The sequence below is a fragment of the Lycorma delicatula genome, chromosome 1 (genome assembly GCF_047948215.1).
Source record: "Lycorma delicatula isolate Av1 chromosome 1, ASM4794821v1, whole genome shotgun sequence".
Classification (NCBI taxonomy): Eukaryota; Metazoa; Arthropoda; class Insecta; order Hemiptera; family Fulgoridae; genus Lycorma; species Lycorma delicatula.
Window position 1 is genome coordinate 274,487,431 of NC_134455.1, and position 24,008 is coordinate 274,511,438.

The 24,008-nt window shown below is 30.2% G+C and overlaps 1 protein-coding gene and 1 long non-coding RNA gene across 4 annotated transcripts; one reads left to right on the forward strand and one right to left on the reverse strand.

Annotated features, from left to right (window-relative positions):
• The first annotated feature begins 1,229 nt into the window (after positions 1-1,229).
• On the forward strand, positions 1,230-19,173 carry LOC142332014 (uncharacterized). Of its 2 annotated transcripts, XR_012758119.1 has the most exons (4): positions 1,230-1,899; positions 5,938-6,082; positions 13,787-14,211; positions 19,037-19,173. It is a non-coding gene; the product is annotated as an uncharacterized LOC142332014 (long non-coding RNA). The 2 variants fall into 2 exon arrangements; XR_012758118.1 differs by lacking the exon at positions 19,037-19,173 and having other exon boundaries at positions 1,231-1,899; positions 13,787-14,835.
• Positions 11,427-24,008, reverse strand: Phf5a (PHD finger protein 5a). Of its 2 annotated transcripts, none has more exons than XM_075378071.1 (3): positions 23,939-24,008; positions 20,946-21,136; positions 11,427-11,615 (listed from the first exon to the last, which is right to left on the reverse strand). In XM_075378071.1, exons 1-3 carry the CDS (start codon positions 23,958-23,960, stop codon positions 11,526-11,528), a joined length of 303 nt encoding a protein of 100 aa, XP_075234186.1. In that variant the 5' UTR covers positions 23,961-24,008; the 3' UTR covers positions 11,427-11,525. The 2 variants fall into 2 exon arrangements, with proteins under 2 accessions (XP_075234186.1, XP_075234177.1); XM_075378062.1 differs by lacking the exon at positions 23,939-24,008 and adding an exon at positions 23,536-23,763.

Here is a 24,008-nt window from a genome sequence, read left to right on the forward strand (position 1 = left end):
TTACTCTGATAATCATAAGCATTACTATTCACTAGAACAGTAGAAACCACTTTCTCCAAACTAAAATATAAAAACTGTTTTTCTTTTTGAATGTCAAATAAAAATATCATGAAAAGAGATTTACTCCAGATTTCTGTAAGTTCATTCTGAACATGAGCAGTTGAAAGATGTGGTTTTCTCATTTGGTAGAGTAGCTACTAAAATATTTAAAATAATTCACATGAGAAACTCAAAAAATTCTATTTCCCAAAATTTTCCTTTTGAAATTATCTTCTTCCTGAGGTAGTGAATAAATATAATTGTACAGGACGAGTATCCAAGCCATTATATCAACCAATTAAAAATCATAAGAGCTTTCTATTCTAGAGCTGACCACTGATTTTTATAATTATTTTATTGTACATAACCAAATTTTCCTGCATGAACAATTCCTATCATTAAAAAATATAGAGGATAATACATACCTTCTTGAAAACATTAATTTACGTTAATGATAGTGTAAATCAAAAAGAAAATATTTTTTAATTTCATAATTCTAAGTGTTAACTTGACAATTATTAAAAAAGAGCAGAAAAGATAAATAAGTCAGTTTGGTTTATAAACATACTATTGTTGTAGGACTGACTTATAATGGTCAGATCTAAAAGAGCTAACAAAGAATAATGTTAGGTCATGGGCAGCCTAACAGTAGCAAACCTTTATTTGTTATAATTGCATAATGAAACTTGAAAAACAGATGTAAAAAACTCTTAGGCATGCATCATAGTAGATTATGTGTAAATCATTGTTATAGTAATTATGTATATAAGCTTGTTTGGATACCAGGCAATGTTTACGCCTTTGGCGTAAAGTCGTTTTATTCCAATGAATTCAAGGTTATGGTCAAGTCTTGTAGTTTACAGGCTTGGTTATTTATTTACATTTTTGTAAGGCTTATCTAGGTGTATTTTTAAATAGGTTATTTGGATTTATTTTCGATATCAATTTCTCTCAGGCTCCAGCTTGTCTGACTATTGCATCATCGTATTGGTGTTAGCTTATTTCTATCACGCATTATTTCATTGCTTTTTAGTCTTAATGTATATATTAGGCTTAGTGTTTTTTTATTATCAACCAATTTCAATATTGTCATAGTTCCTAGAAGTCTATTTCTCTTTGTCTGCCCTGATGTCATTTCTTCAACTTGCGTATTCAGAAATTATTTTTATCAGTCTTACGTAATTCTTTAGTGGACTGCTCGCTTAAATTATTTTTGTTATGTCTTCGTTCCCGAATTACACACAGTTTCTCTAATCGTTCTCATACTAACACTATTCTTGTTGTCAACACACACACACTCTTCTGTCTATTGCTTTGTTCGCTTCCCCTACTTTTCACCACGCCAGCTTTCTTCATTCTAGTTCGGACTTTCACTTCTGCGGATCCTGGTCCTCTTGGAGGGCCAGGCTTCGATGCTTTCTTTCTTTCACTTAATGTTAATACTTTCGTCGTCTTCGCAATTATAAACGTTGCGGTATTTCTCTGTTAAAATATTTTCTAATTCTACTCGTCAGTTTTTCGTGATTTCACAGTTTTCTATGTTCGTCCAGCCCCGTTTCTTCGTTAAGTTATTCTTCAAATTTTACATTACTTCTCTGTGGAAAGTGCTTCAATCATTACCAGCTGTCAATTCTGTCGACGCCAAATTTTCTCCAGCTTCTTATTACAATTTCAGCGAAGCAGAATTTCTTCAAACTCGTTGCTACACATTTCAGATGCCCAGTCTTGCTCAACCTCGAAGCCACATTCTCACCACTGTATTCCTGATACACCATGGGGACTACGCCCAGGAATTTACTGTATTTATTCGTTTTACCTTCATTCATGAGTTCCTCTCTTACAAATATTTGTGTGCTACAGGCAAGTTCAGTTTTTCGTTACTTATTACGTTAAACAGTTATGTTATCATTAAAATTTGTGGAACATTCAGTTCATCATACCTATGCCTTTTAAATTTCAATTTCACGTAAGTACAGTCACGACAGGTTACTTACATAAGGTTGTCATTGTTCAGCTGCAACTTATTTTACGTGCTCAATTAATTTCAATGCGATTATATTGTAATTAACTCTATTTTTATGTTTACTTATCACAATTTGATTATTGTTATTAACTCTTTTTGTATTAGAATATCATTGTGGCCTTTTTTCTACACTAAAATAGAATTACATTAATTATTTAACGTTAAGTTTGTTGATGTTCTTAATTCAGAAAAGGCCAGTGCCAATTAAGATTTATTGTAATTCGTTCATTGCTATTTGTCACATTATAGTATATGTCAGTAGTACAACTGTTTGCCAGTTACATTTTTCTATTGATATTATGTTTTTTCTAAATTTACAATTAAAATTAAGTTGTTTCATGTTCTCTTGTTTTTCAGGCTTTGTCAAAATCTGTATTTAAAAGTGTATATTCATGTATTTTTTTTTTTCATTTAACATCATTGTTCAGATGCTGTTTTCAGTTGATATTCTTATGTATCAAATTATGTTATTTTCATAATTTCTTTTTAGTTTTTGAGGATATGATTTAACATAAGTTCAGTTGTTTTCTTTCTCAATTAAAGTCCAATTTCGTGTGGCAAATACGAGCTGTGTTTTTTGTTAACTTTACCCAACAGGCAACATGTCATAAAAGCAGGAGTTTGAGAATGTACATACATTCTCATGTATGTACAAGGCAAGGCACCCATGTACACATCTTCTGTTCTTGCTGCTAAAATTCATGAACATTGCGCTTTGAATTGCTTTCACATGCATCATATTTGCCAGATTTAGCTCCGAGCAATTATTTCCTATGACCAAATTTGAAGAAATGGCTTGGTGGGTGAAGATATGCCTCAAATGACAAAAGTCATAGCTGAGACAGATGCCTATCTTGCAGAGCTTGAGAAATAGTATGTTACTGAAGAAATAAATAAGCTACAAAAGAGATGGACTAAATGTATTACTTAAAAAGGTGAATATGTTGAAAAATAAGAAAAAATCTACTAAGAAATTTGTTTTCTTTCTTAGGCTGTGAAACAAACTTTCCAAACCGCCCTCGTAAGAATGTTATTTCTAACATTCTCATTTACAAATTTTATTTCTATGCAATAAGAGGTGTGATCAAAAAATATCAGATTAATTTTTTATTGCAGAACTTGTTGCAGTGTGTTGAGGGATGTGATCTTGACTTATATTGAATGTTATATGATTCACTGTTTTGCTGCCATTGCATAGCAGCAGTGAAAGTAAAATGCATGAATAATGCTTGTCATGTTTTTGTTGACATTCAAAATGAGTGAAGGTGTTGAACAGAGAATCTGCATTTAATTCTGCCATAAACTTGATGACACACAAGTAGAGACAGCAAGGAAGATTCAAACAGCTTTTGGTAATCAGGCTATGAGTGTAACATAGATTAAAAGAATACAGTTTCCAAGGTGGCTAAACGTCTGTCAAAAGCTACGGCATCACTATGTATATGGCAAACATTTTTTCTGCTTAATAAAATAAGGTCTTAATATTTCTGAATTAAAAAAATTATACCATTCTGAATATAATTAAAAATTATATACCATTTTGGGCATATGTAAAGTTGAAATATTGACATTACTAGGTATTGTAAATGAGATGATCTCATTTCTTTATTTTATTATTTCATAATAGATATTTCTATACAATGCCCTATGTTGAGAGCTACTGGAAAAAAGTGTAATCTGATGGAAGCGGGCAGAAATAGTACAAGTTTTACCAGTACTTTATCAGGTACTTTATCTGTTGAGCTTCTGCTTACAATGGGTTGTAAATGAGAAAGCTAGAAACTATTACAGTGACTGTAATAGTTCAGTCCAACTGCTTCATTTGAAATGGCCTTTAACCTTCGTGATGAATTTGCTTTAATGTCACCAATATTCTCAAAACAGGGTCCAATCATCACTGATTTTAATTTTGGAAATAAGAAAAAATCACAACAAAAACAGTGTCAGAAATATAAATTTTAGTATTAATATCTCATCAATATTCTGCTGCTTTACTTTGAAAGGTTCTAACAGACAAAATGAACAAGTAGATCTGAGATTTCATAATCAGGAATTGTCATTTTATCAAACTTTGGATGTGATCTGGTAGTATATAACAGTACTACAAAAATGAGAAATTTCTAACTGCATTCCAAGGTTCTTTCTGCAGTTAGAACTTTGCCACCCTCAAAAAGGTTGATGTTACCAGCTAACTATACTATTAGTTCAGCCACTCAGTACAAAACTGCCTTTCTGAGAGAAGGCAAAGTAAATAATAAGGTTAAATGTTGTAAATTGGGTTTGCGTTCTGATTTTACATTTTTGTTTAAAATATAAAATTAGATTTTTGAAATTTGAATTTAGAAGATAATTTTTCTTAAGACCATAATCTTTCAAGCACCGATTTCGATTATATTTAAAGAACAAATTTAAATATTAGCATTGGAATTTTGTATTAGGTAAGACATTTATAAATTACAAGGTCTTGTCAAAAAAATAACCAAACTTTATTTTTTTTATCTTTATTATAATTTGATAGGTCCTTTGTTCCCTTCAAAGTACTCCCCTCTCCTATTCACATACTTTTCTCAGCGGTGATTCCACTTCGCAAAGCAGTCCTGGATAGCTTCATCATTTGAAATGGCCTTTACGTTTCATGATGAATTTGCTTGAATGTCATCAACAGTAGTGGGGGGGGAGGGGTCCTTTCATCACTGATTTTAACATTCAAGGAAGGATAGTCATCTCATTTTTGGCACAAAACTGACGAATTGACAAAGCATTGTGTTCAGGTGCATTACCACAGTGAAGGTACCATGAGTTTGTCTAATCACAACTCGGGTCTCTTTTTGGGGGTTTTTCACGTAACCGTTGTAAAACGCCTTAATAGTATGCACAGTTCACTGTTGTACCTTGAGATAAGAATTCAAAATGCACAATTCCATTAAAATAAAAAAAAAGAGAGCGTCACTTTGACACTGGATCAAGACTGACATGCTTTCTTGGGGAGTGGAGATCCTTTGTCAATCCATTGTGATATTTGAACTTTTGTCTCAATGTCGTAGCTGTAAACCCAGCTTTCATCTCCCATTATGTTCCTTTGCATGAATGTTTCATCATCATTGGCCTGTTCAAGAAATTGCTGATAAATATCCACTCGATGTTCTTTTTTTTGTATAGTCATCAAACAAGGAACAAACTTTTCTGCAACTCGATGCACGTTCAATTTTTCAGTCAAAACGTCATGGCATTATCCAATTGAGATGCTAACCTCTTCTGCAAGTCCTCTGACAGTCAATCGGCGATTTGCACACATCAGATTGTTGATTTTCTGAATGTGGGTGTCATCAGTTGAAATCAAAGGCCTTCCTAGTTGAGGGCCATCTTCAACTGACTGATAACCAATTTTAAATCATGAAAACCATTCGTAATATTGCAAACAACCCAGAGTATCATCATCGTAAGCTTGTTTCAAAAATTGAAACATTTCTGTGAAAGTTTTCTCCAGTTTCATGCAAAATTTTACGTTGTTTCATTGTTCCCAAAAATTGCTACTAATACTTAAACACTTTCAATCGAATAATAATAACATGAAAACTAAATGAGATATCAACAATCCAAGAAAATGTGGTTACAGAGGAGGTTATGCGAAACACAATGTTGCCAACTGCACATCACTAAATATTTTCACTGGCGCTTACTTAAAAATGTTTAGTTTCTAGACAGACCTCATACTTTAAGTTTTAGTCTTTATATTTACTTTAAGGCCTATCAATTTATGAAGAAATAACTTATTTTACAAGAAACTTACTAAAACCAACAAAATTATTAAAAAATATTTTTTAGTGAAATGAAATTGATTACTCTACTTATGTACTTAATTATTTCTTTTTCAGCTGAAGTTTGAGTTAAACATAAAGTTATGTACAGTCAGTACCTTAACCAACTACTAGGCAGCTAAACATGATTCTGACGAACGAGATCTTAAGAACATATAAGAGAGAGTGTCTCACGATCATACCTCATCTTAAGTTCACCAAGGCAAAAAACTTAAAAATTAAATTATTTTTTAAAATTAAAAATATAATTATTTGTAAATTTTTAGTACTATTATTTTTTGAAGTCGGTTTTTTTAAAAATTATTTTATTTTACACTTTTTGGTGGTTTCTAGTATCTTTAAACATAGAAAAAGGAGAAATAAAAACCAACATAATTAAAAAATCAATATATATAAATATTAAATTTAATATATTATAACTAAAATATATCATACTAACTCTCTGTCACCGCTCCACATGTGCTGTATAGTTAGCTGAATTCCCGTAGCAGTCAATCATTTTATTTTATGTATTTTAGACAAGTAACCAGAAGCAGGTGCTGCCAGTCACACACAAGTAATGGTGGCAGTGGCTGTTGTGGTTGAGCCACAGCACCCCTTAAAAAAATCGGAATTAAAAAAAAACCAAAAATTGTTTTTAAATATTTATCTGAAGAGTATCTGCAATTCCAAATCTACTGAATATCTTGTTTACCATAGTCGGGATTGGGAAAATTTACAATCATTGTTCAAAAATATTTTTACCTTTCATCATCCCATTTCAAGGTCAAATTTCAAAAATCTAGAAATTGGCTTATTGACATGAAGATTACACTCACCAGAAATCTTAAAATGAAAAATAACAAGGTTTCAAAAAAAATTCAAAAATCAATTTTCACCCTTGAAACTCTGAATGAAACAAAAAAATTTGCTTTTTAAATGTTCATAATCAATCAGTTCAAATCCAGTTCACATAGTGACAGACACTCAAAGTTCACAATTCACTAAAGTTTGTGCTTCAATCGACAAATTTCAACTACTGCATTGTATAAATATTTTAGAGATTTTTCAAGATGAAATATATCCAAAAAGCTTCTCAGTTATGCCAATGAACATGGATAAAATATTAGCTGCAAAAGATCACACAGTTTTTTGTTTATCCCAAATAAACAAAAAACCTCTTCCCCTTTAGTATAGATATTGATTACTTTACTTAATGTAAATTTAATTCTATTATTATGTAATATTAATTATTCAATTGCTTCAAATCATTCAGTTCAAACCCTGTTCACAGTTCATTAATTTAATTCATTAAAGTTTTTGCTTCAACTGGCAAACCTCCACTTCTACATATACGATTTTTTTTTTTCTGAGATGAAATATATCCAAAACCCTTCTCAGTTATGGCACGAAACATGAATAAAAATTTAGATTGTATAGTTTTTTTTGTTTATCTCAAACAAAAACCCCTCTTCCTCTTTATATAATAGTATAGATTTTATATATACATATATATATATATATATATATATATATATATTATTATATAATTAAAGTATGGGTAAGCCTATTAAACACGCTGCTCAAATAAGACAGCAATGTTTAAAGGAAAGTTGCCAAGAAAGAAATGATTGTTTAAGGAAAAATATAGAAAGAAATGCCATGAATATTTCCGCAGAGAATTGTCAACAGCGAGAATGTAGACTCTCAGAACGCACAACAGTCAATTTTTACAGAATGAAAGTCTACAGAATTTTGCTCATCATGTCATATTAATACACAAACATTTGTCAAATGAAACACAAGAGCAACATTCTCACCGCCTCAGCTTGATATACAAGAAAGGAGAGTTACCGGAAACTGTACTAAAAAAAATTTGGTGACGAGACTATTGATCTAGAATGAAAGATGTTGATGGTTGCATAGCCATTTCAACAGTTTGTAAAACATTCCAAGCAACAGGGATACAGATATGTTGAGCACAGAATGCTACTTTTAATATTAAGCTGGGCTGTAACTGTTCTCAAACTGCAGGGTACAACTCTCAACAGGGCAGTTATAGACCTCGGCAAGAAACATTCTGCCTAGGGGCAGATTTATATCACTCTTAGTTGAGTTAAAACTTTAGAGGGAATCGCCTTGTCTGATTTGGAACCACATAAGTACTTAAATACACCACATGATGAAAAAGCTCTGACAGAGATGATAAAGTTGCATAATCTAACCAATTTATAGGTTTCATTGTTGCGTGTGAACATTTGGATGAGGTTTGCGAGTACTCAGTTAAAGAAAGTGTTTATAATAACTATGTTATATTATTTATTGCAAAATTATAATATTTAACTTGCTTCATACAGGATGATGTCGGTTGGGAGCTTGTTGTATAACTTTTTTTTTGTCTTCAGTCATTTGACTGATTTGATGCAGCTCTCCAAGATTCCCTATCTAGTGCTAGTCGTTTCATTTCAGTATACTCTCTACATCCTACATGTAGAGGGTATACTGAAATGAAACTAAAACAAACAATTTGTTTTACATATTCCAAACATGGCCTGCATACACAATTTTTCCCTTCTACCTGTCCTTCCAATATTAAAGCGACTATTCCAGGATGCCTTAGTATGTGGCCTATAAGTCTGTCTCTTCTTTTAACTATATTTTTCCAAATGCTTCTTTCTTCATCTATTTGCCGCAATACCTCTTCATTTGTCACTTTATCCACCCATCTGATTTTTAACATTCTCCTACAGCACCACATTTCTAAAGCTTCTAATCTTTTCTTCTCAGATACTCCGATTGTCCAAGTTTCACTTCCATATAAAGCGACATTCCAAACATACACTTTCAAAAATCTTTTCCTGACATTTAAATTAATTTTTGATGTAAACAAATTATATTTCTTACTGAAGGCTCGTTTAGCTTGTGCTATTCGGCATTTTATATCGTTTCTGCTTTGTCCATCTTTAGTAATTCTACCTCCCAAATAACAAAATTCTTCTACCTCCATAATCTTTTCTCCTCCTATTTTCACATTCAGTGGTCCATCTTTGTTATTTCTACTACATTTCATTACTTTTGTTTTGTTCTTGTTTATTTTCATGCAATAATTCTTGCGTAGGACTCGGCTAGAATTACTATATCATCAGCAAATCGTAGCATCTTTATCTTTTCACCTTGTACTGTTACTCCGAATCTAAATTGTTCTTTAACATCATTAACTGCTAGTTCCATGTAAAGATTAAAAAGTAACGGAGATAGGGAACATCCTTGTCAGACTCCCTTTCTTATTACGGCTTCTTTCTTATGTTCTTCAATTGTTACTGTTGCTGTTTGGTTCCTGTACATGTTAGCAATTGTTCTTCTATCTCTGTATTTGAACCCTATTTTTTTTAAAATGCTGAACATTTTATTCCAGTCTACGTTATCGAATGCCTTTTCTAGGTCTATAAACGCCAAGTATGTTGGTTTGTTTTTCTTTAATCTTCCTTCTACTATTAATCTGAGGCCTAAAATTGCTTCCCTTGTCCCTATACTTTTCCTGAAACCAAATTGGTCTTCTCCTAACACTTCCTCCACTCTCCACTCAATTCAACTGTATAGAATTCTAGTTAAGATTTTTGATGCATGACTAGTTAAACTAATTGTTCTATATTCTTCACATTTATCTGCCCCTGCTTTCTTTGGTATCATTACTATAACACTTTTTTTGAAGTCTGACGGAAATTCCCCTTTTTCATAAATATTACACACCAGTTTGTATAATCTATCAATCGCTTCCTTACCTGCACTGCGCAGTAATTCTACAGGTATTCCGTCTATTGCAGGAGCATTTCTGCCATTTAAATCTTTTAATGCTCTCTTAAATTCAGATCTCAATATTGTTTCTCCCATTTCATCCTCCTCAACTTCCTCTTCTTCCTCTATAACACCATTTTCTAATTCATTTCCTCCGTATAACTCTTCAATATATTTCACCCATCTATCGACTTTACCTTTCGTATTATATATTGATGTACTATCTTTGTTTAACACATTATTAGTTGTATAACTATTTATTTAATATTGCAAAATTAAAACTTTTAATCCAAGATTAGAATTTATTATTGCATATGTAAATATAAATGTTTATATTATAATTTTGCAATTAGGAATAACACACTTTTCACCATTTTATATAAATATTAAATGTAGGTTTAATATTTATAAGAGGAAAATAGCCAAGAAAAAAGACAGCTTGTTTAAGGAAGAAAAATAGAGAAAGAAATGCCATTAATATTCCCACGGAGCCTAAAAAACAATAATGTAGATTGTTATTAATATCCTAGTCATATAGGGAACAGGAGCAATACTATACTAGTGCAAATGGTCAGAAGCTAAGGGTGTTGAGCCGTTTGGTTTTTTCCTAAGATTATCATCGGATTTGGTTAAAATTTATATCGGACCACTGCGAAAGTATACTCTTTCGCAGTGATAATTAAAAAAAAAAAAATTATCAAAATCGGTTTATTAATGTCAAATATATTGTGTAACATACATTAAAAAAAAAAAAAAATAGTCGAATTGAGAACCTCCTTTTTTGAAGTCTTTTAAAAATTTAACATACACTCATTTGATAATTCACTTGCATCTATCTAAAATTCCATTTTTTTTATTTTGTAAAAACAATTTTTATAAAATACTCTTTGTATAAGTTTGTTTTATACTTTTCCTGTATGTAAAATATGCTTTCAACTATATAAAGGTTTTTGTTGAAATTTAAATGCATTAATTTTTAATAACACATTGTTTTATATAGTTTTATGAATACTTATAATCTTATTGTTTTCCTATTTTCCTACAATGACATTATTAAACTAACAAAATTATAACTTCAAATTCACATTCCCTGTAAATAAGCAACTGAAGGTAATAAATAATATGGCTGTTTTGAACATAGTACATTTTCAAATTTTATCACTTTATTGTATGAGCAAAGATTTATCCTTATGTGACTGTAAATACATATGGTAAGAAATCAAAACTGTAACTATTTGTATCTCAAAACTAGTGGAAATGCAGTCACAATCTTGTCAAAGAAAAACTTAAAACAATTACTTCTAATTCAAAATTATTTCCAAATTATTCCACAAAACACAGTTATCTAAAAAAAATACCATAAAACCACTAATAAACATTTCTACGCTTAAATTTAAACACCTAACACTTAAGAAGTGTTAGGACAATATTGTATGGACAATAAACTTAGAAGTTTATTGTCCATATAAGTACTTAACAATTACGACTGAATTTATCTTGAGAAAATTGTTCAGAAATAAATGAAAATCAGTAAAAAAATTTAAAACTTAAAAAATAAATGACACTAAAGATGACTTGTAACTATTAAATGTATAAAAATTTATTGAAAAAAGGTGTTAAAAATCAACACTTACAATGATGCACACAATAATAATTAAAAAAATATTAAAGATTATTGAGTTATAATATTTCATCTGATAAATTATTATCATTTATCATATTAATGAATGTGAAAAAAATTTTTAATTAGAATCAATAAATTAACCAGAAAATAAAAAAATATGTTTATGTTTAATACAGCATAAAAAACACACAAGTAAAAAGAACAATGTTTCATAATTATCACACCAAACACATATTTTTAGAGTAATCTATCTTCTCTTAAATCCATACTTCTTTCGTTCATAGAATAAGTCAGTTTTTGAACTACCAAGATTTACAATTTTTGGACAGCCATCCCTCTGAAACAATAAAATTAAAGTTACTTATTTCATATACTTAAAACTAATTTGCTCATTCTATCTGATAACATAGGAATGTAAAGAGTAATTCAGAAACGGGAAATTAAAAAAAATTAAATAACAATGAAAAAATTAAAAAAAAAAAAGAATTTTATTTCATGTAATAATTGTACAAATATTGCCATTTTAGGATACATACATTTTACTTTATTTTGTAAAGATGACATCTTGCAGGTGACCTCCTCTTCTACATAAACACTCACGAAGTCTCTTCGTTACAATTGTTCATGGTTTGACGTAACATCTCAACTGGAATTTCCGCAATTGCTTCTCGGATCTTTGCCTTCAGTTCTTCCGTTGTAGCAGGTCTACTGTGGAACACTTTGCTTTTAAGGTGACCCCACAAAAAGTAATCGCAAGCTGAGAGATCAGGTGATCTGGGAGGCCATCTAATGTCACCATTTCGTGAAATGACACGTCCAAACAATCGGCGTACAGCTGTCATCGATATTCGTGCAGTATGTGACATTCCTCAGTCTAGTTGAAACCAGGTTGTGTTAAGAATTGGTGGAAATTCTTTTGTTGTTCCACAACAAAGGTTTCAAGCATGGCTACGTAACGAGCCGACATCACTGTAATCGCAAGACCGTTGTCATCCTCAAAAAAATAAGGGCCTATAACACTGTAAGATGACATAGCACACCACACGGTCACTTCCTGTCTGTGCAACTGTGACGCTGGTGTAGCTGCGTAAGATTTTCTTGTGCCCAGTATCTGAAATTTTGCTAGTTAACAAATCCACTAAGGTGGAAATGTGTTTCGTCTGACATCCACAGTTCGTGAACAAACTCTTCGTTATCATTTATCTTCTGAAGCATTACATTACAGAATTGTGCTCGCACAACTGCATCGTTCAGTTTCAGTTCCTGGACGATCTGCAACTTGTATGGATGGAATTGCAAGTCCTTCACTAACATTCTTCAAACACTTGAACTATGCAATTGTAAAGATGCTGAGAGACGACAGATTGACCGATGTGGACTTCGTGTGACAGCATCTTGTAAAGCTTGAACATTCTGTGGTGTACGGACGGTTCGCTCATGGCCTGGAGGTTTCTTTCTCATTGCCAAACCAGTTTCCTCAAAATTAGATATCCATGTTTTAATTGCATGTGCTGATGGAACACGTTCGTGCCGTCCCAAATTAAAATGACGGCAAAATTCTCTACGCGCTCCCTCCACACTGTCATTGTTTTTGTAAAACGCTTTGATAGCAAATGCACGTTGCGCACCATTCCAAGGATCCATGACAACTAAATGGCAGGTTAAGTTAGAGAGGCTGGCGCCACTTATCAAGTGGTACCAATCGCCCACGGCTACCAACACAACTTTCAAAATTTCCTGTTTCTTTGAATCACCCTGTACAATTACAAATCAAAAAACATAATGTAACTATGAATAACTACTATCAGTTACATGTTCTAATTAATTTTTACAAAATTATGAACCTGACAGTTTATAGATCATTTTTTAATAGTTATTGAACTCTTTTATTATTTATGTTGTAAATATACATAATCTATAAATATAACTGAAAGTACCAGGTGTACAAAAAAGAGTATCGTAGTTTTAATTTGTTAAATCTCTTGGTTGAGATTATAGTACAGATCTAAGGCTAGAATTAAAGAGGAAAAAGAAGTTTAAGTTACGTGCTGTAGATTGATTGATCTTTCCACTTGACAACAATACTAACAAAGATGAAGACTTCTGAACAGAAAGCCTTCTGTGTTTTACAGTTTGCTAATAACATAGGTGGTACATGAATACATACTGCACTTTGTGAACACTAACTGCTGCACTGCACAGTTGCAGTTATGTATTTACAGAAAAGTTTAAAAAATGAGCCTTTTAAAATTTCTCTTAGAATTCAAGATAGTGGCTGTTTTCAAAAAAGGAATGATGCCTGAAATTTCTGATAATTGTCTAATGCATGTTTATAAAACATGTTTGGTGTCGTTTCCATAATGGATTTAGGTTGTACAACATGAAAATATATGTAATTTGACAGGGTTATATGCTTTTTATACAGTGAATTTAACTAAAATCTTAGCATGAGTAGAATAATTTTGTATTCTTTTATAATTCATTCTTATTTTTTTTGTGTTTCTCCAGATTTTGAGAATGCAACTTAGATAATGTCAGGAAAATATAACAAAAGACTGAAAACAAGCTACCAAGCCTCTAGGGATACTGTTCCCATCAAAACCAATAGAATGGTCAAAGTACTGTTTATGTCAACAAGACACAAATAAAGATCTGGCGAATCCATCTCACAACAAGAATGTGACATTGCGTAATAAAGGGTATGAAACATTAGCCAAGAATATTGAAGAGTTTCATTGTTTGGGTGAGCTTCAATCAATCATAAACTTTGACAGTCAAGATGAAAGCATCAGTGGCATATTTACATCTCATGAGGCAAAGTGGCTCAAAGCACATAAAAACTGGAAAAGGATAGTTTAATTTCTTAAACTATGGTGAGGAAGAAAATTTTGATGCATATCCTGTTGCTTGCAGGAAATTCTTCAGAAGTCTGGGTAAAGAGATTTCAACATATTCTTTTTCATTTTTGTGAGAATTCTAGAATAATTCTCAAGAAAAATCTGTACTACCTGCATTGCTGTAGTTTGTTAATATAATCCTTTATGGATCATTGGTCCAAGAAAAGTATAGTACAATACAACCACTGTTGGCTATTAGTCACCTTATATTCTTCAATTGTCATGAAGGAATGCCTAAAGGTGATATTGAATGCATGCTCCATGTTCTTAAGCATGGAGAAAATAGGCAAAAAGAAAAATCACCATGAATGTTTGCTGGGATTCTCTTTTTAAATATGTTCAGAATAGTGCACCGTTAAAAACCTGATAATTCTACAACTCTACTTTCTTGAAATAATTTGGTACCGATTTTATAATAAAATCTATAATAATAGGTACTAACAGAAATAAAAGGTACTGATTTTATTGAAAAAAAAAGGAATCAGGAGAATTTTTTGAAGCTTGTAAAATTACCTTAAATTTCATTATTTTGTTCTATGTATGATAGAAATTCATCAAGGAATGATTATTAAATTTTAGTTAGCTTTTACTCCATTTTAAAATACTTTTCTCACACACCTGGGTTTTCTTCAAAACCTAATGCTTAAAAGAGAAATTAAAATTAGGTCAAATAAATCTAAAACTTATTCACTTTACTATAATTCTATTTCTTTCTGTCTATTACGATGCAAATTGATGAAGATGAATACTTTAAAAGTAAGTAACTTTTTTTACTTTATTTTATTAGTGAATGTAATAATATTACATTCACATTTTTTTATTTTCTTTGAAAACAAAGTGTTCTAAGAATCACAGGCGCTAAAATGCCAATTTTTTTTTATTTCTTACTAGTACCTTTTTGTTTGTCTTTAAAATGAAAATTTACAAGACTATGAAAAAAATATAACATCAAAATTCTATTTAACTTCCTTAAATTTTGTTTTTTGTTACTTCAATTATTATTATTATTTTTGTTCAGTTTTCATACAAATTATATAGTAAAACAAAAACATTTTATAAAATTTTTGGTTATTTACTTTTGCTACAATATGTTTTACATAAATTATTTATATTAAATAATATGACGTAAAAGTGTTTATTTTAAGCTGTTTTTATGTATTTAATCAAACTTTTTATTAAAGAAAATATTAAAATATTTTACATACAATAAAAAATCATAACTGCCAATTTCATTATAGTTTATCAATTCCTTTGATGCCAAAATATTTCCTTAAATATGTCATCTGTAACTTGCATCATATTTCTACTATGAAAAGAACTTAGTACTGCTTTATATCAACAATTCATTTCAAAAACTTTTTCCTTGTCCCTGTGGACATAAGCAGCTCCTTGAAGTAACCTATATTAGCCAACTGCTGCACAGTCTTATTTGATTTTCTGTTATGGTTTACTTCCTTGGCTAACAGTTTGGTTTTCACTATTTGTTCTATAAAATATTGTCACAAAAAAAAAGTTTAACAAATGATTTTAAAGAAAATCTTGATGTACATGATGAGATATCAATGTAGATGAATGATATACATTTACTAAATTGGAAAAAATTTTACAACTTTTCAATAACCTTTTTTGGTACAAAAATACAAGAACTTAAATAACACTCAAATAGTTCATTTCACATTGATTTAAGGCAAAAAATAGAAATAAGTAAGGATTTAAAAGAGATTTTACATGCTTCAATTTTTCTCTGTCAACAATTTTCTGTTAACAAGGAAAAGGCTAATTAACAAGCACTACTAAAAATACTGTCAAATAATAATACACAATGTATGCAAGAGTAATAAAAAATGCATATTGTTAGAATATCCTTTAACCTAAATTCTGTACTTAAAGGTTGCCTCGATAATTTAGTTTGAAAAACTATAAAGTTACTTGCTCTTTGGAATTATTAACACATTCACCGTCAAAAAAAAAAGCTGGAATGCTTAATGTATTCTTGCTAGGCAAGACTGCTATGGCAATCACAAACTTTACCAGGCTGGGTGGTTGTTTACCCAGATTTCTCCAGGCTGGCTGAGTGGTGTTTGTGTGTATGGGCATTTTTACCTCCTTTCTGATGAAATGCACACCAGCTGTACCAGGAATGGGGTAGCCAGGGGCGGAGGTTTAGGTGCACAGGAATACAATATGCACCTAATATCATCTTGCAGTACCTGTCAGCGAGTCCGATACTGCTTCAGTGTCCGTAAATGGGATTCCTCCACCTCTTTTAAAAAAAAAAAGCTGGCATGTTATACAGGGTCATGACTGTTCTAGCAGTCAAAATTTATTTCATTTTAAAAATGATGAATGTGATAGCAGTTATTTTGTAACTGGATTATCATGTGTGCAGTATTCTTTTCTGAACAACTAGAAACAGTTGATAATTTGATATGTAAAAAAAAAAATATGTAAAAATTTATAAAAAAAAAAAAATAATAATTCTTTCTGGCCCAAAAAGAATTTCTTCTTAACAGCTAGCATAACCTTACATTGTGTTATGAGATACGCTAACTGAGTTTGTTATAACTTTCGTTCATTATGCATTCATATTTTTATTTAGAAACTGTGTATTAGTGTTTAGTAAATTATACATATGTTATATGAATATCGTAATAACACAAAATGGATTCAAAATATTTGGAAGAACTGGTATCTAATGTATTAATGAATCTTCAATAATGACTGTGAAAGTGATAAAGAGAATCATGATTAGGTCTGAAGATAGTAATTTTGTTACTATCAAGTCCTTATGTTGTTTTTTTGTAAAGTTTGTAATGAAGATATAATGCTATTGATTTTGCAGTCTAATAATAATTATTGAGATAAATTATTGAATTCAAACAATCCTAAAAACAAAATTTGCAGGCTTGGTAGTGTCATTAGAAGAGCTAAATAAATTTTTAAGACTCTGCTTATTGGGTGCTCAATGAAATGTCCAGTAATACGTGATAATTTTTCTACAGATCACCTGTATATGTTTTTAGCCACACAAGGTCAGGTAGATGGTTTGAACAAATCTTAAGATTTTTTCAGTTGTACAAGTATTCCAAATGCTAATGAAACTGAGAGACTGTACAGTTTTAATATTAATGAATACTTTAATTAATTTTTGAAATATTTTTCCAACCAGATGGACCACTTTCTCTTGATGAAAGTATGCTTTTGTTTAGAGGGCAATTAATATTTAGACAGTATTTTTGAAGAATAAAAAATCAAAATATGGCATAAAATTTTATGAATTATGCACTCCATTGGGTTGTCTTAAATATTGAAATATTTCAGGGAAAAAGGTGTAATAAAAGAAATGGGCAGTAAAGTTAATGGTATTGTTCTTTGGCTTTTGGAACCATATTTTAACAAAATACCACGTTTGCAAGGATAATTTTTATAATAGTATTAGTCTATCAGTGCAATTGTAACAGAAAAAAAAATACACAGCACCAGAACATTAAGGTCAAATGGAAAACGTAACCACCCGAAGTTACCAAATCAAAGTTAAAAAAGGGTGAGCAGGATTGGTTGAAAAATAAAGAAAAAAGAGTTAAGAAAAACATATTTTTTATATTTCTAAGTGAATAATGTTTTATCCATAACAACAGGCTACCATCCATACATGATTACCACTCAAAATCAGTGAGGTGAGAGCAAAGAAAAACCAAAACAGATTGTGGCTTATAATGAAAATATGTCTGGCATTGACAGGTGTGATTAGATGGTGGCCTATTATTCCAATCCTAGAAAAACTCATCTGCTAGTATAAGAAAGTAATATTTCACTTATTAAATGTAACATTATACAATTCTTATTGCCTGCATAAAGAAAGGTTTAAAGAAAATTTTAAATCAACTGCAAAAACTGGAATGCTTTCCTCAAGTTTTGTAATGAAATTATAAAAACAATAATTTATCTCAGCATTGGCACCACAAATAAAGCATGACAGACAACTAGTTTTGTAAAATCAGCTAATTACTGGTCACAAGAAAACAACTACTGTAATAACTGTTGCTGGTAAAAATGTTCACTTTTAAGAACTTATTCCTGTACCAGAAGGATGGAAGCATTGATCAGCCTATTATCTTAAATGTCGCCAATATTATGCAGAATTGAAGAAAAAGATGCTAACTTGATACTGTTGTAAAACCTGCCTGAAACCATTATTTCCACTGTTTTGAGAAGTAGCATGTGGCCCTTATATTAAAAATGATTAAAATTAAGAAAAAAATTGTTCTTTTTACCAGTTGATGTATTTTTTATTTACTTATACTAAAATAAAATAACTTTATTAAAGGAGTGAAAATGAACTTTACTTAGTATTTTTGTTTCTTATTTGTTTCTATAATTAACTGTAAATTTTATTATATTTTAAAGTACACAGGTTATTTGACTTTGTGATCTAAATATTTGTAGCCCTAGAGATAAATAATCAGAACTATGAACTGCTATTGCAGTATATCCCAGTTAACACAAAGATCTGTTCAGTGGGACATGATTCTTACATCAGTTCATAAAAAAAAGGTATATTTCTAATGCTTGCATAGTATAAGAATGATTGAAAAAATTAGGCAATTTAAATTGCTCTAGTTCAAAAGATATGAAAGTGCTTCTGGCAGAACCTACTCTTTATAGAATAACTTGATAGCAGTCACACTCAGCTGATGTTTTGCTGATGTCAACCCAGTAATTTTGTGACTGCTATAGCATTCTTGACTGGGGATGTGTTAATAAAAAAAAAAATTACTTTGTAGTAATTACTTTATTTGAAATTAAAACAACACTTTCTAATTTTTTTCGATAATTTGATGAAACATGTCTCACTTTACAGATAACCTAATAATCATTAAAATATACAGACTATATCAAGAAGTTTGTCAGAACTTCGCCAGTAAGAGTCTGCAGAACTGGATGGCATGGCGAAGTCCTAAAAGTGAAATGAAAATGAGAAAAAAAATTAAAAGCTAAGCATGAAAACATTATATTTCAATTCAATTATATTTGCAATAAAGAATACTTTCAAAAAATACCTCAAATTTTGTTAGACAACATTTTTTTTTCCATTTGATGAACTGTGGGAGTCGAATACGTCACTTTTTCATAAAAAAGGTGGGTTTATGAATCATGCTGCTAAGTAGCAGTAGTTGATAGTACTAGGTAGCATACAAAACTTGATAATGTACTTGAAATAATAAAATTTAAAAGAAAATATACTACAGCTTATTTTAATATAAGTGCTCTAATGCAAATGAAAGTACTGAAAATGAAACAGTTATTTTTAATTCCCATCACTTCAAAAAAAAAAAAGTATTAGTTTACAGGAGATTATAGCTGCTAATAAAACACAAAAAACATGATCAGTAGGAAAGTATTGTAAATGTGGCATCAAAGATTTGTTACATAAAACAAAAATAAATTCAATTGGTAAAATTTCTATTCTACAATTTGAACTAACTGATGGAGAAATAAAAAAAAAGGTTAATGTAATAATAATATAAAAAGTGTGTCCACAGATAAGATAAAAATCGGGGGTACACTTATTAAGTGTGAAGGTTATTACCAGTTTTATTAAAAAAGGAAAAATATGGTATGAAGTGAATGATATGACTAATCAACAAAAAAAATTGGCCAAGAAATTCAAAAAATGTATATTTGTTTGTTCTAGAAAGGCAATAAATTTTAATAATAAATCCATAAAATAACAATTGGTAATTCATTTAAAAAAATGAAAGAATAATCTAACAAAACGCATTGATATCCCAAAAAAATTACAATGAAATTGTAAACCGTACAGTAAGAGTCTCACAGATATTTATCATTTCTTCTGCTCAATAAACAAAAATTTCAGTAATATAAATAAAACTGTTTTTTAAAAAATGATACTGATATTAAAAAAGGTAAGACAATAAATTTCTATTATCAAAATCTGTTATTAATTTAGAAGTTTGTTTAAAAAAAATATATGTAATAAACAATAAATACACAATAATAGATTACAAACAATGTTAACCGTTCCTTATAATACACAAAAAATAGAAAAATTTTTACAAAACTCTTACGGGCCTGATTTAATTTATTAAATAACGAATAATAAAAAAATTCATCACTTTCATCCATTTATTATCACTTTCTTCAAATAATGTAACAGATATCAATTCATTTCCCTTGCTGAGTTAAAGCAGTGTTTATAATTATCCATTTGTTGCTTTATACCTTCAGTTCCAGTCTTTCTTTTGGCTGATATTTTGCTACTAATTAGGGTTCTTTTTTCTGACCATAGCAAACTTCATTTAACAACCAACACTTCTGGTGAACAGAATGAAGGTTTTGCTCGGAGGCCAGGCCTAAATATTATCAGCATTTCAGTGGGCTTGGCAAGCTGATATGAAAGTACAATTGGATTAGTAAAAAGATCAATGAGAAATCACTCTACTTCTTACTTTCCTTAGTACGCCTAACATGCAGTGCTTGTTATTCCAGTGCTTGTTATGCTTGTTATTCGAGTGGAATGACATTTTTGAGAACGGTTGGCAATTCGTGTCAGGTTATTTGCAACTATTATGGTTATGGCACTTAACTAAAAATCGATTTACTGATGAATATCCTTTCTGGTAGTATAAAGATTTCATCACCTTTTGCAGTAGAATAATTTTATTGGTTCATTTGACTAAAAGTATAGCATAAACTTAAATACAACAGTAATCATCATGGAACATAAAACAATAATTTACTTTACTAACATCTTTTTCCTGAATAGTGCATTCTTTACAATAGTAAGCATCAGACACACCAGGTCCTCCACAAATCACACATCTTCCTTGATATGACCCATAATTGCATTCATCACAAATTCGTACCAATGTACAAGGTCTCACATATGAATCACATATAACACATTTACCATCACACTTTTCACATAATCGTCCTATAGCTGAAACAAAGAATAATTTTCTGTTTATAATTAATAAATTAACATAAAAATATTAAATCATATAACACTAACACAGGAAATGAAATGTAAAAATATCCTTGTTTCTTGTGTCAGGAACTGAACTGGTGACCAAAATATCTAGAAACCACAATCCTTATTACTGCATAATCAATTTGCATATTAACAGTTTAAAAAAAAATTTCTTACTTTGAAAGCAAGACACACAATTTTTTTCTAAAACTGAACATCTCCAATTCTTTCCTCTACATTAAAGATTAGTAATTTTTAATTGCCAGATCTAACTTAATTCTGATTAACATAATCATAAATAATGTTCTTTGTTGAACAATCTAATCCCTCTGGTGATTTAAGTGAATATGTGTCACTTGTTAAATGAGTACCACCTGCAAAAGGGTCAAACACATTTTATAGGGAAGTAACTTTTTTTTATGACACTTAAGCTTCTAGTGGAGGTGAATTATCTTAGACTAGTCAAAATCAATATTTTATGCTTCTCAATGATAACTGATCAGAATCAACAAGTGAATATACAAGTCAAACTACTGTGAAAAAGCCATTAATTTAAACTTAACTGTTTATCAATCTATCATCTATTGCCAGAGAAACTCTGTCCAGTATAATCTTCAATTTTGAAGTTCATGATAATGAAATAATTCATGACATAACATTAAAGAACTGCTTCAATTTTATACAGATGACTATTTTATTATGGTATTGCTGGAACTGATATCAATAGTAAATCATCAAGCAAACAACCTAAATGTCAAACTAGGAAAACATTCACAATTTTATAAGCTGAATTTTCATAGTTCTTAAGTGTTTTATTTATATCTGTTGTATGTTTTATGTGTGTTGTGTGTTTTATTAGTATCTGTTGTTCATTAAACAAATTAATAAAACAATACAACACAGAAAATAAAGTAATTAAAACACATGATGTTATATTAATATTTATGTACATACTAATATTCTGGGCATTCAGACAGCACTTATAATACTAGATAGTTTTATTTATTCTCTTCACTGGTTTAAAAATGCATAGGATGTTAAGATGTATCATCCTTTAACAAATCATAATTGTAATGGGTTTATGGATGCTAAGGCAGTGCAGGTTGACAACAGCTTTCTGATTCTCAGTGTTCTTACTGAGCTCTGAGACACTACTAATTATATACTACACTAACAGCCTTTGGGGATTAAAATAAATAAACACTGAAAAATCCAATCCTAAGGTCTCCATCAAAGAACAATGAATGAAGATCAAGATAATAATGATACTCCAAACTCAAGGAAGCAATATTTGTTGAATTTTTCATAATTATAAACCTATTTTGTATTTTTGATAGTTCTGTTGACGAAGACAGGGACAGACCTTCAGCTCACTTACCGTAAGCGTAATTTTTTGTTTATTCCTTACACAGATGTTTGATTTTAATTTCATAAGTCTTATACATTTAATTGGATAACTAGCAATTGGTTTTATTAGCAAAAGTAGAAGTTTTTGTACTAAAATAAGTAAAAATTAAGCACTAAAAAGTGAAAAAAGTGCAATAACTATAATGCCTTTGGAAAAATTATGGGCAGCTCAGATTAATTATACAGTATAAAATTTACAAATGATTTTGAGATTATTACATACAAAACAAGTGAATCAGCACACATTAAGTATTAAAAACAAAAAGGAATGCAAAGTCACTATTATTTGTATATCAGACATTACAACATATAAACTGCTGCAGAAAATTAATGACCCACTACTAGTGGGTTTAAATGATCTATTATTAAGGTGACCAATCATTCTCCTTCAGGGAGGGCAGTCATTCTTTTGTAAGGTCTGTCCTATTCGTTATTTGAATATCTGTAAATCTCCGAATTCGATTGAATGTTGATACTCTAGCTGCAGCAATCACAGTAAAATTCAATATGAAGGATATTTCTTGTTGAAATATTTCCAGTATATTGTTAGATGATACATTGACAAAAAATACTCATTCAATAGAAAAGTACTCATTTAAATAACAATACTTAATAGGCAAATGTTTTTATTTATCATATTATAGTGTATTCTGTATTTCTGTTGTAATAAATAAAATATTTTATTTATGAAATCTTTTTTCTCCTATCATTGTATAAAAGTTGGGTCAGATTATCAATTATAAATCTAATCGCACTTATTGTAAATTTTGGCGACTTCAATCTGTATTTGGACTTTCTAACTTAATTTTAAATATTTTAATTATTTCATAAAAATTATTTAACATATAAAATCTAAATATTATAGTTTACAGTGTTGTAAAAATTCCACTACAACGTAACTGAAAGATCAGTAAAATTTACAGAATAAACTTGAACAAAACAAGAGTAATTAAGCTAATTACCAACTCCTGGTTGTTTGCGACAAAAAATCAGATCGGGATGATGTTTTGCCATATTCTAAAGAGATTTTGACTACTATTCTCCAACTTAAACGACACAACATAACCTACAAACGCTTTACTACTTTTATGTACAAATCGCGCTTTGATGTTGTAGTTTACGGTCTGAACGATAACAACATACATCGAAAGTTTTGTGATATATCGATACACTTCACACCATTTCATTTTAATTTTTTTCTCCATTCAAAAAAGACGAGTGCTGACAGTGCGAAAAGGTGTAAGTTGTGATCATTTTATTAACAAAATAAGGACAGATTATGCCATGGAAAAACAGCTTTATCAGTAAAAATTTTAATGTATTCATCAGGAAACAACAAAAATATGACAGATACATAATACTAACCCACCGGGTTCCGGTCAGGCATGGCATTTTCACACCGCTACAAATCATTCATCTCATCCTCTGAAGCAAT

What these genes read in the sequence shown, in the direction of transcription:
- Phf5a (XM_075378062.1), bottom strand. Translation starts at nt 23,587, where the DNA reads ATGGCAAAACATCATCCCGATCTGATTTTTTGTCGCAAACAACCAGGA. An exon ending in TCGCAAACAACCAGGAGTTG is followed by an intron (nt 21,137 to 23,535) that starts GTAATTAGCTTA and finishes TCTTTGTTTCAG; the next exon opens with CTATAGGACGATTATGTGAA. An exon ending in GCACTATTCAGGAAAAAGAT is followed by an intron (nt 11,616 to 20,945) that starts GTTAGTAAAGTA and finishes TTATTGTTTCAG; the next exon opens with AGGGATGGCTGTCCAAAAAT.